Genomic DNA, 13,836 nt, shown 5'->3' on the forward strand with positions numbered 1-13,836 from the left:
TGGTGTTGAAGACAACCTCGGGTCTAACACTGAGCTATATCCCTAGCCCCGGGTAAAATATTTTTACCTAATTAGATCCAAGCATTGAAAGTCTTATTAAGGAAGTCAACTTAATACTGTATGTTCAAAGTATGACTTATTCAAGTACACATGGCTGCTATCATGACGTGTCAAATTATTTATAATCATTTGTTACTTGCACATTCCAGAATTGTATTGAGAAACTAGACAGAAAATACTCTAAAATAAATTGGTAACAAGTGACTAAATACATTTTTCTGGTGATGATAGTGACTGATTTCTATGTAGTGTAATTAATTGGCTACTTATTTAAGTGGACCAATAATTGCATGCTCATATTTCAGTTAGGTAATTCATCATATAGTAGTCTAATTGGTTAATGTGTATATATTCTGTTCAGCTACTACTATAAAATATATTAATATGAAACAATATTTCATAGTAGAGTAATAGAGATGACCATAAATGATCAAAATACCAAAAATTGAATGTTGGTTCTTTCAAAAATGTCAGAAAAAAGAGAATACAGAGGAGTTTTCTATTCATGCAGTTTTAATAAAAAACTTCAGAATCTCTTTGTACATTAATAGTGACTTCAAGTGTCCCTGTCTCCATCATAAACAATGCTTTAGCACTGCTTCCTTGCACAGGCTGGGGAAAAGTTAACAACAGCTTCCTAAAAACAAAGTAAAATAAAGTTAAATTCAATTTAATAAATATCTGGAATTTACTTCCTAATGTAATAAGAGAACCAACAGCCACATATACACGCAGAATGTTCAGATAATTGACTTTCCAATATTTAGACAGAATAAATATTGGATGAAACATATGTCTATATACCACAGATAATATACCACTTTGGGTGGTATATTAGAAATCCAAGCAGTTGCTTTGATTCTCTCTTTCTCTCTCTCATTTTCAAATTATCCTTAGTTTACACTGCATAAACATAGCCTATGTTTATGACACAGAAATAGAAACATGAGCTTTTATTGGACAGATTTGTTGCCAGTCCTATTTGTGTGTAGGTGGAATGTGGCTGATACAAATCTGAAGACTGGAATGCTTCTCACACTTTTGCAAACACAGCTTTATGCTGAATCTCCACTGTCGGTGTAGTTTTGGAAAAACAGTTCTGGAAGGATTTCAAAACCAGATCAATGAGAGTGCTTCTCTTTGCTTGCTTTTGATTCTTTCTACTACACATTGACACAAATTTTCCTGTGATAGATTGCTGGATTTTGTTTGCAGTTTATGGCTCCATGCTTTCGATGCATTGCTGGGATGAGACATCCATAATTCTGACACAGTAGCGCAAAACAGAATTATGCATAGGGTCGGTATATGCTGCTATCTGAAGAAAATGAAATGTGTGAAACACTTGTTATCTCACATTCTCAGTAGAGAAAGCCGGGGTGTCTCTCCAAAAGGTGGACAGAAAAGCTCCTTCCCATCCAAATCAGTAAGGAAAATCTGATATTTTTTAGGGGCACTTCTGGATTATTTAAATAAAAAGCTGGTAAACAAAACCTTGAAACTGTCTATACTCATTTGCAAATCACTAAGATCAGGGTATTGAGCTCACTTAAATGAATTATCTGGCTCATGCCTGTAATCATAGCTGTTCAGGAGGCTGAAATCTAAATATGGAGCTAAAAGCTAGCCAAGGAAGGAAAGTCCATGAGACTCTTGTCTCCACTTAAGCACCAAAAACCATGCAAGTGGTGCTGTGGTTCAAGTGCTAGAGCACTAGACTGGAGCACAAAAGCCCAGGGACAGTGCTCAGGCCCACAGTTCAAGCCCTGGGACTGAGTACACAGAAAGAAAGAAAAAATATTTAGTCCACGCTACAACCTAAATGATATTTTTTTGTGTAACTTTTGTTCCATATCAGATGAGAGTATAAGAAACAATTTCCTCCATCTGAATTAATTAAATAGTAAAATATTTTAATGTAGCTCATGATATTTGGCATCTCAAAAAATAGTGCAAAAAACCATTTAGAGTCCATCCTTTGAAGCTGTTTACAATAGAGGCTGCAATAGAGTTACATCTGCCTCATCCTTCATATTCTCTATAAATGATAATGTATTCACTTGAAAAAGAAAGCAGAGCTCAGTATGTAGCTTCATTGCACTAAAAGACAACTATAAATCAATGGAAGAAGGAGTTCCAATGATAATGTGCACTTCTATGTCCGGAGAGAAGTAAATCCCAAACTGACAGTTAGTGGCCATTGGAATGAAATATCTATCTCTCCATTTCTGTCTAGGCTTGAGTAGTATGGTTTCATATACTAAAAAATTTAAACAATAGAATCATGCAACTTATTTAGGCTATTGGAGAAGAGAAGTATATTTTTTATCTAGTCTTTTTTATTGTCTGATATCCGCAAAGAGATTTATACTTAAACAAAATGAAAATTCTATGAATACTTATTCATATACAATTCATTGAATATTCTCTTATTCTGGTGTTCTCCTAGTGTCTAACATTGAGTGAATAAACAAATGAAAAACAAATATTCAAGTCACTACAAAAATGGCATTTGAATAATTACTATACTATAAAATATGAATAAATATCTCAACCCAATTTCTCTGCCTTTACCTTGATAATATACTTGCTATAAGATGTTATAGCTTAGGCTTATCCAGTCTGAATTTTCACTATAAACTATATGCAAATAAAGATATATGAAAGTTAAAAAAATAGTTAACTCAAGTTAACATGTTTATATTATAACAGAGTTTAAATTGATAGTAAAAACAAATAAAGCACAACCTTGTTCTTTTTATAGCCACATGATGCAATTTTAATTTTACATAATTGACAATATTATTTGGTTAACATGTCTGGGTTAAAAACACACATGGCCTTTTTAAGATTTCCTGCAGAGATACAACTATTTTTAAAGAAATTGAAAAAAAAAATCATTGAGCAGCAGTTCAGCTATTCCATTTGGAAGACATTTTTTTTAGGTAACTAACTGTCTTTGAACACGAGTAAATTCTCCACTGAATTAAAGGAACACAAGAAGGTATGAAAAATGTGAACCAACATTCAACCCAAATTAACTTACATTTATGTAAGATTTTATTATCTTACTTAAGGTATTCATTTATGGTATTCAAATGATTCACTTAGAAAAACAGTGAAACATCACATGAAAAGTCAGGAAAATCTTGAAAATTATCCCAGCCTCACCTCATCTTTTTCCTTTCTATGTACTCCATGTTGGAAATATGCTAGCCAAAGCAACGGACTTGAATAAGTGAATTCAATAAATAATTTCTTTATTTTGGATTGTAAGGTTAATTCTAATGTAATTGGCTATCATTTGACTGGACATACTACTGAATTCAGTTAAAATAAATTCATTTATTTTGATTCAGAAATGAGAACAGAATGCTCCTTTCTTAAATCTTTCTTGAAGTGGGAAAAGAATGCCATGGAATGCCAAAGAAAGTAGGTTTAAATATCAATAAACTCAACTGCAAAATCTTTTTTTTGCCAGTCCCAGGGCTTGAACTAAGGGCCTGGGTCTTGTCCCTGAGCTTCTTTTGCTCAAGGCTAGCACTCTACCACTTGAGCCACAGTGTCATTTCTGGCTTTTTCTGTTTATATTGGTACTGAGGAATCGAACTCAGGGCTTCATGCATGCTAGGCAATCACTCTACCACTAAGCCACATTCCTAGCCCCAAACTATTTTTTTTATTTGGCCAGTCCTGGGCCTTGGACTCAGGGCCTGAGCACTGTCCCTGGCTTCTTCCCGCTCAAGGCTAGCACTCTGCCACCTGAGCCACAGCGCCCCTTCTGGCCGTTTTCCATATATGTGGTGCTGGGGAATCAAACCAAGACCTTCATGTGTAGGAGGCAAGCACTCTTGCCACTAGGCCATATTCCCAGTCCCCAAACTAATTTTTGATAGTACAATTTCAGGTAATAATATGGCTTTAAAGGTTGCTCAAATATTTAGGAAAGGTGATAAAATATCTTATCAATTTTCTGTCTTCTATTTTAAGTTTTCTTAATAGTAGCTCTGCACTGAGCACTTAACATGTAAGTACAAGATATTTTTTTTGTTTTCATTTGTGCATATCATTTACATGATTTAATATGTAAGTAAAGCATAGAAATGAGCCAGTACAGCCAATACTCTATGTGGAGACTTTCAGTACTTCTGGTAGAGACTTTTTCATTTTGTGGGTTCTGATAGATATCTGAAATGACAGTGTACCCAGAACAGCTGCCCAAAGATTGATGGAGACAGTGAGAAATGGTAGGGAAACAGAAATTAAGTCTTTGGGGGTGTAGATAGGTGTGTGCTTTTAGCAAGTGTGCAAATATTATGTAAGACTGATTATTCATTTAACCAACTTGCTTTGCAAAGGTTGTGAGGAAGAGTAAATGTATGTACAAAGTACAAAGAAAAAGGTGTGAAACTCCTTAAAGTGAATAATAAAGATAGAAATATTTTGTAATCAGAATTTTATTATAAGTTCTGTTTGGGGGACATGATTTGAACCTATGTAATAGAAAGATTATGCTTGAAAATACAAAACAATCAAACTGAATTATCATCTGCATTATTTTTAAATGTATTCACACAATCTGCAAATCTAGTGACAAATTAGCTGTTCGAAGTTTTGTTTTAAGCAATTCATAGTAAGACTGTGTTGATTTCTGATGAACATAGATTTTACCTTAGAGGCCTATAACATCCCAAAAGTTTACATATGTTGTAATTTTGATGTCATTACTATACAAAAATTCACATGCAAGGCTTACAACTTAAGGGATTTCCACTTCTAGTTTATTTTATGTCAGTACTGGACCTTGAACCCAGAAACTGGGTGCTGTCCCTTAGATCTTTTGCGGCTGGCACTCTATTGCTTCAGCCACCCCTCTACTTTTGGCATTTTTAGTGGTTAATTGGAGATAAGAGTCTAATGGACTTTCTTGTCCAGGCTAGCTTCAAAATTGTGATCCTCAAATCTCATCCTTCCCAGTAGCTAGGATTACAGGTATGAGCCACCAGTGCCCAGCTTCTAAGTGTGTGTGTGTGTGTGTGTGTGTGTGTGTGTGTGTGTGTGTGTGTGAGATTAACTGTATCTGAATGTCAAGGTTTATGTTTTGATGATTTCAACCCACTCAGGATGTATAAAAGCAAAGTAGGAAAAAACCTCAAATATTTCCAAATATATTTACATACATATTATGTGGATCAAATATCAGAAATTTCACTTTTCTTGGTGCAAAATAACTGTACAATTAAGAAAAGAATATGAAGCCAAGTGCCAATGGCCCATGCCTGTAATCCTACCTACTCAGGAGGCTGAGCGCACACACACACACACACACACACACACACACACACACACACACACACATACAAAAAGGAATATAGACTCCAGGATCATTAGCACTCATTAATATTATACTATGGCAGTTCTAACTTTTACTCACTTATTAGGAGTGCGAAGATCAAGGTATGTATCCTCAACATCAATGTGAATATCTGAAGGGTTTGTACCAGGCAGTTGAATTTTCACCTAAAATCAAGTGAAAATAAAAATATTGTAATCTTGGAGAGCAGTGAAAATTAAAGTGTACCAGTATAGAGGGAAAGGAGATTTAATATTTACTAACTGCCAACTATATATTGGATTATGCCTTGTCTTTCTTATCAGTATTGAAAGGCAGGGATTAATATCCCTGTTTTACAGATGGAGAAACAAAGAAGTCTAGTGCCAGGATAACTATGTGTGATTTGACAGTGCTTCCTAACTCCAAAGCTATGTGGTACTTACTTGCAATCTACATTGTCTGAAATGCACTGCTACAGTTCTATCAGTGGAAAATTTGTATAAAAACTATTTAGGTAACATGTTAGTTTATGTTGGTGAAACCATCTTGTAGTCTCCCGGTAAAAACTCCCATATCACATATCTTAGAGAGTTGTAGCAGTCCAGAAAAGTAATTATCATAATAAAAGAGAAAGAATAAAAATAGGACTTAAATCTCAGCAAAAAGAGAATATACAGGTTTAGTAAGATTTCACTGACAAGTGTCTTACTTTGATCAATCAGTTCCACTACTGGATATGTGCCCAAGACCGTAGAAATAAGATATTCCAACAAAATGTAGCATTATCTTTCTATTCATAGCATCATGAGTCACATGGCACAAATGTATAAACAAGTCAAATATACATCAGCTGGTGCATAGATAAATCAAGGAGGTAGAGGCATATACTGGAATATTATTCAGCCATAAAAAAAAACAAAGTGATGTTCTATCAATGAACCTTGAAAACATTATGCTAAGCAAAAGAAGCCAGGTGTCAAAAATGTATCATAGGTTTCTACTTATATACAATGTCCATAATAGGCAATTCCATAGAGACAGAAAGTAGGCTGAAGCTTGCCAGGGGTTGGAAGCAAGGAAAAAATGGAAATGATTATTTAATGGCTATGAGGTTTCCTATGGATTAATAAGAAATGCTCTGGAATTACATACAGATAATGGTGGCACAACATTGTGAATCCAGTGTCATCATTGCTAAGTATGTATTTCACCACACCAAAGTTTCATCTCTAATATATACTCATTCTCATATATGGATGTTGATATATATCATCAATACATATATATATCTACATATTTGTGTATATACATATACATATATATGAGATGATATAACATATGGTTGCTATAAAAAATGCAATCTGAAATTCTGGAGCATAATGAAGCCTTCCCTAAGACTAACTAGAAAGTGTGAAATATTGGCTATTTGGAGATGTTATGGCTGACAAGGTCAGGATAAAAGCAAGTTATAAAAGGCATAACAATTAATTAATGGGACCATTGGCATTCCCATAAAAATCTCAAAGAAGTCAAAAAGGGTCTTTGTCAAATAAAGTATGTGAACCAATACATGCTTGTAAGATATATTTCATTTTACTAAATCTGTATTTAAGCTTTATATATACATATACTCTCTATATATACATATACTCTCCATACTTGATAATTTCATTAAGCAAACAACTACTGCTAATTTATATTTTAAAGTTCAGATCTTCATAATTGGAGATGCTTTAAGGAAAAGAAATGTTTTTTTCAGAGGTTATTAGAAGTAAGCTGGGCCCTATATTTGTCTGTAGTCCTGGTTACTTGGGAGGGCTGAGGTAGGAAGATTGCTTGAGCCCAGGAGTGCCAGGCCAGCCAGCTCAGGTAACATAGTGAGAACCTCTCTCTTCTCTCTCTTCTCTCCCTTCTCTTTCTTCTCTTTCTTCTCTCTCTCCCTCTCTCTCTCCCTCTTCTCTCTCTATCTCTCTCTCTCACACACACACACACAGTAATTCTGCAATATCATCTAAAATCTAGTCATATTCAAATGTCTCAATTACTCCCTACAAATCTTTAATATACACAGTTTTAAAAATGAACTAGAATACAAAATGTTAAAGCCAGGCTCCAGTGACTCACACTTGTAATCCTCGCTACATAAGAGGCTAAGATCCAAGAATCACCGTTCAAAGCCAAACAAGGGAAGAAAATCTGTGAGACTCTCATCTCCAATTAATCACCAAAAAGCCCAAAGTGGGGCTGTGGCTCAAGTTGTAGAGCACTAGCCGTGAGGGGAAAAGCTAAGGGACACTGCCCAGGCCCTGAGTTCAAGCCCCAAAGCCAGCACCAAATATGTCTGTGGGTATCTCTGTGTGTGTGTGTGTGTGTGTGTGTGTGTGTGTGTGTGTGTGTGTGTGTGTGTGTTAGAATGTGCTGCATGTAGAAGGAGTAAACATTGTTTCTTGGAAATAAATCAAAGTGGTTGTTTCAGGTTCTCTGGCAGCAAATGATCCTTCTATTGGACAGCACTTCCTGCTTTTACTGTAACCACACCAAGGCTAGAAAGGGAAATTGAGATGCCCTTTAATATCTGCTGTTGAGTGTCACCTGGATCAAAAACTACAAATATTTGTTTCTTCACTTTAAAATGTTTAGATCTTTCAGCAAAAAAATATTATTTCCTGAGGGTTAGAAATGACAAGTGAGGAAGAAAGATTCATGTGCAATTTAGATATGATTTTTAAGCAGAACTTCAAAGTGATTATTAAAATCATTTGTAATTCTAGTGAAAAGTAATTGGGGAAAACAACTCATTAACTTTTCCTTTTAAGGAAATGAAAATTGTATGTTAACGTGGTTTCAAGGGAGTACTAGAAGGGACAGATTAGGTGGGATGGTATGATAGATGAAACAGAAAAAAATGCCCTTGAAACATCAGACTTTGTTAGTAATTGATTCTTTCAATGACCACTTGGAAACACAGATGACTATTAATTAATCTCTTATTGTGCTTAAGTCCTAATTTGCTAAATTTACAGTATTCCACTGACCAAATAACAAGATTTCTGTTCCTACCTTTATATAGTATATAAATTGAATTCATTCAAAAGAATGAAAAAAAATTGGCAGTACTGCTAGGCACCTGAGCCATACTACTAACCCCTTTTATGCTTTATTTTTCAGATAGCGTCTAGTAATTTTTACCCACGTCTGGATGCAGACTGTGGTCCTCCTTCTAAGCCTTCCACACAGCTGGGATTATACTGGAATATATCACCATGCTTAGTTTGTTTATTGAGACATTTTCTCACTTTTTGCCTAGGCTTGCTTCTTACTATGTTCTTCCTGATGTCTGCCTATCAGGTAGCTTGAATTACAGCCAAGTACAATCACCTCAGGATTGACAGATTTTCTTTTCTTAGGATGCTTAAGATAGAACCTAGAGCCTCTCAAATACTAGGCAAATGCTGGAACACTCAACTACATCCACCATGTAAGAATGAATTATTTTAAGCAGTACACTAATAAATGCGACTAAAAAAAATTCATGGGAAAACTTTTTTGGGAGTTCAACCCTTACAGTTAGACTTGAGTTTTATGGCTTGAGTTATTATGTATTGCTTATTATTATCTATTATTTTGTAACCAATTGACCCTCCCCCAAACCTATGGGTCAACACAGCAATAAACATTTATTACCTCACACATTTTCTGTTTCGTTTTGTGGGTTGTTTTTTTTGCCAGTCCTGGGGCTTGAACTCAGGGCCTGAGCACTGTCCCTGGCTTCTTTTTGCTCAAGGCTAGCATTCTGCCACCTTAGCCACAGCGCTACTTCCGGCTTTTTCTATATATGTGGTGCTGAGGAATCGAACATAGGGCTTCATGTATACAAGACGAGCACTTTACCACTAGGCCATATTCCCAGCCCACCTCACACATTTTCTATGGATCACCAATTTCACTGTGGTTTAGTTCAGGGTCTATCCTGAGGTTGTAGTTGGGGCTACAGATATCTGAAGGTCTGATTGGGATCAGAGTGTTAGCACATAAGACAACCCACTAATGTATCTGTTGGCACAAGTCAACTGCACACCACATGGACTCAGCCACAGCATTGCTTGAGTGCTTTAAAACTCAAGAGCTGTATGTGTCCTAAATGAGTGATCCAAAAGACAAAAATAAAAGCAAGGTCTTTTAAAAATGGAGCCCCAAGCTGGACACCAGTGGCTTGTGCTTGTAATCCTAGCTACTCAGGAGGCTGAGATCCATAGCCACCCCAAGCATAAAAAAAATCCGAGACTCCATCTCTAAAATACCCAGGAAAAACAAGCAGTATAGGAGGCAGGGCTCAAGTGGTAAAAGCCAAAGAAGTGTGAGTTCCTGAGTTAAACCTAAGTACCACCAAAATTTAAAAAAAATGCAGCCTCAGAAATTGTAGTCTGGTTTTCATAATATCTCATTGTTTTACATGTCATCCCTACCTAAAATGAGGACTCTGTACAAGTGATTCGGATCAAGAGGTCACCGAGGTCTATGTTAGAATATGGCTACCACAGTGCCCATCAGGAACTTGGTGCAAACATCTGCTTTCTGGTCTGCTAAAGCAAAAGTAACAGGATAAAGGTGTTTTGCACAGACACCCTGAAAACACTAAAGGAAGGAGTAGGAGAAACACTTGGGCTCCTTGGCTCAGGACAGAACTTCCTAAACAAAGATCCAGAAAGGCTATAAATCAAAGAAAGGTTGGACAAATGGGACTGCATCAAACTGCAGAGCTTCTGCAAGGCAAAGGACATAGCTCGCAAGATAAACAGAAAGCCCACAGACTGGGAGAAGATCTTTACCGGCCATTCAACGGACAAAGGCCTCATATCGAAAATATATGCAGAACTAAAAAAATTACCTTCCTCCAAAACAAAACCACAAAGAACCAATAGCCCCCTCATCAAGTGGGCTAAAGACTTACAAAGAGACTTCTCTGATGAGGAAATGAGAATGGCCAATAGACATATGAAAAAGTGCTCTACATAACAGGCCTTAAAAGAAATGCAAATCAAAACAACACTGAGATTCCATCTCACCCCAGTAAGAATGTCATATATCAAGAAAACTAACAATAACAATTGTTGGAGGGGATGTGGCCAAAAGGGAACCCTACTTCATTGTTGGTGGGAATGTAAACTGGTTCAGCCACTCTGGCAAGCAGTATGGAGATTCCTCAGAAGGCTAAACATAGAACTCCCCTATGACCCACCAGCCCCACTTTTGGGTATCTATCCAAAAGACCACAAACAAAATCACAGCAAAGCCACCAGCACAACAATGTTCATCACAGCACAATTTGTCATAGCTAGAATCTGGATCCAACCCAGATGCCCCTCAGTAGACGAATGGATCAGGAAACTGTGGTACATATACACAATGGAATTTTATGCCTCTATCAGAAAGAATGACATAGCCCCATTTGTAAGGAAATGGAAGGACTTGGAAAAAATTATACTAAGTGAAGTGAGCCAGACCCAAAGAAACATGGACTCTATGGTCTCCCTTATTGGGAATAATTAGTACAGGTTTAGGTAAGTCATAGCAGAGGATCACAAGAGCCCAATAGCTATACCCTTATGAACATATAAGATGATGCTAAGTGAAATGAACTCCATGTAATGGAAATGATTGTTATATCACAGTTGTAACTACTTTCAACATCCCATGTGTAGCTTCTATTATTGATGATGTTCTTGTATCACCTTCCTGTGGTTGTACCTACACTATCTCTGTAATCTTATCTGAGTATATTGGAAACCATGTATACTGGTATTAGAACTAGGAAATTGAAAGGGAATACCAAAATTTGAGAGACACAGGGTAAAAAAGACAAACAACTACAAAAGCAATACTTGCAGAACTGTTTGGTGTAAATGAACTGAACACCTCATGGGGGGAAAGGGAAAGGGGGAGGAGGGAGGGGGTATGAAGGACAAGGTAACAAACAGTACAAGAAATGTATCCAATGCCTAACGTATAAAACTGTAACCTCTCTGTAAATCAGTTTGATAATAAAAATTTGAAAAAAACAAACAAAAAAAGGTGTTTTGCAGGCTTATGAGACCCTTCTTTCCACTTTTGTCTTCAGATAGTCAAACACTATTAGTTTACCCTGCCTTGAAATTCACTTTGAGACTTTGAGAGGAATAAAGGGAAGTCCAAGTGCTTACAGATAGTTTTCACAAGGTCTTGTTTATTTTCCTGTGAGTGTTGTACTAAGGCTGGCTGACTTTATCAAAGCCACTGGGAGGATCATTATTGTGGGATTATGAGTTTTTGAGTTCTAAATCTTTTCTTTCCTGTTCTTAGGAGAGATTTCTATAATAATATGATCTGAAGGGTTATATTCCTATAACTTGTAAGTGATTAGTACAGGCTCCCTGGTTTCTCAGATAAAAGTATATGATCTTATCACAAGACATTTGAAAATTGACATGATAGCAGATGCTTCATGGAGACCATCCATTCTAGGTTTTCTCTTAAACTGTCATTTTTTCACTACCATAAAAGAAGAATAATTTAAAATATCTTATGTATTACTGGACCAATCTATATTATTTACTAAAATTTAAGTGAAACTTGACATACAGAAAGTTTTAGGCTGAAACTATCTAAAGAAGTGTATGGGTTATAAATATTGGTAAAATATTACTATTAGTCAGAAATGCAGAAGCCATCCTTGATACATTTGATTCTTTAGAAGAAGTTAAGAATATTTGAGTTTTTATATGAAACTAAACACATTAGTCAGAAGGTAGATATGAGGAGAATCGTGACTAGCCAGGTCAAAAAGTTAATGAGACCTCATGTCAACAAATACGCTGGGTATGGGGTGCGTATCTGTAATCCTAGCTATGCAAGAGGCACGGGCAAGAGGATTACAGTCTAAAGACAACCTCAGGCCCTTCTCTAGAAAAAAACCGAAGCCATATCCAAAAATAACTAAAGCAATTAAGGAGGGCTGAAGGCCTGGCTCAAGTGCTAGAATAACTGCCTAGCAAGAATGAGACATGAACTCAACCCCCAGTACCACTGAAAAGAGGGAGAAAACAGAAAGTAAACATATTAGAAATTATGATTAACAGCAAAAGTTGGGTAGATTTTGTTTTGAATCACTTCAAGTATTTATACAAATACATATGAGATAAAAATTCAATCATCAACCATACTGTTTTATGAACACTTGTGATCAAAGGTAATCTATAGGAAAATGACAAAAACAAAAGCTAATGGATTCCTCCTTTGAAATTATATCAATATCTCCAAAGAATAAATATTTAGGAAATTGCTTTTTCCAAGAGTAGGGTATAAAACCAATCAATCATTTTTAAATTAATGAATATATTTTCTTAATGTTATTATTTTTTATATGCTACTGGTATAGGGGCTTCAAGGCCTCTTGCCCTTGCTGGCTTTGCTTGCTCACAGATGGAGCTTTACTATATCTCCAGTGCAGCTTTTTTTTTTTTTTTTTTTGGCCAGTCCTGGGGCTTGGACTCAGGGCCTGGGCACTGTCCCTGGCTTCTTTTTACTCAAGGCTAGCACTCTGCCACTTGAGTCACAGCGCCACTTCTGGCCATTTTCTGTATATGTGGTGCTGGGGAGTTGAACCCAGGGCCTCATGTATATGGGGCAAGCACTCTTGCCACTAGGCCATATCCCCAGCCCCCCAGTGCAGCTTTTTTTTTTTTTTGAGGATTTTTTCTTTTTTTATTAATTAAATTTTGTTGACAAGTTGTTGTGCAAAAGGGGTACAGTTACATAATAGGGCAGTGAGTACATTTCTTGTGATATCTTACACCCTCGTTTTTCTTTCCCTTCCCTAGATCAGGTAAGCATATATACAATACCCAGTGTACCAAAATCATATACAGTAACCACGTGGCATATGCCAAAGGAATTTCACCTAGAACTTTAAATATCACGTCAAGAATAGAGTTTGCTTATCCTTGTCTTATATGATCATACATACATAGCTGTTGAGCTACTGTGATCTCCTGAGAGGTCTATTATAGACCATTTTATGTTTAGTAATTGTTTGGTTTTAGTTACATAATGTAAGGTCGCTGACACAAACCTGTGGGAATACCATTTGAAAGAAGTTTTTTGTTTCGAAGACATCGTCTCTAGTGTCCCCGCCCTATCCCCAACAGTCCTATATGAAAGAGACCATGCCCCTTTGTTCTCGGTGTTCTAGGCTTGTCTCACTCAACATTACTTGTTCAAGTTCTGACCATTTCCCTGTGAATACCAATATTTCTAATCGCTATGTAGTATTCCATTGTGTATAGGTACCACATTTTTGGATATATTCATCTGCAGAGGGGCATCTGGGTTGTTTCAATATTTTGGCTATTGTGAATTGTGCATCAATAAACATGGATGTGTAGATGTCTTTTTGATATCCTGAG

General features: G+C 36.3%; 1 protein-coding gene across 1 annotated transcript in view; it reads right to left on the reverse strand.

Annotated features, from left to right (window-relative positions):
* Positions 1 to 573: 573 nt before the first annotated feature.
* Positions 574 to 13,836, reverse strand: part of Dnaaf6 (dynein axonemal assembly factor 6) — a 44,831-nt gene continuing 31,568 nt past the window's right edge. Inside the window, exons 6-7 of the mRNA XM_048336486.1 lie at positions 5,495 to 5,580; positions 574 to 697 (exon numbers count right to left, since the gene is read on the reverse strand). Coding sequence (XP_048192443.1) covers positions 574 to 697; positions 5,495 to 5,580 — 210 coding nt within the window. The remainder of the gene's footprint in view (positions 698 to 5,494; positions 5,581 to 13,836) is intronic.

The sequence above is a fragment of the Perognathus longimembris genome, chromosome 28, assembly GCF_023159225.1.
Source record: "Perognathus longimembris pacificus isolate PPM17 chromosome 28, ASM2315922v1, whole genome shotgun sequence".
NCBI lineage: Eukaryota > Metazoa > Chordata > Mammalia > Rodentia > Heteromyidae > Perognathus > Perognathus longimembris.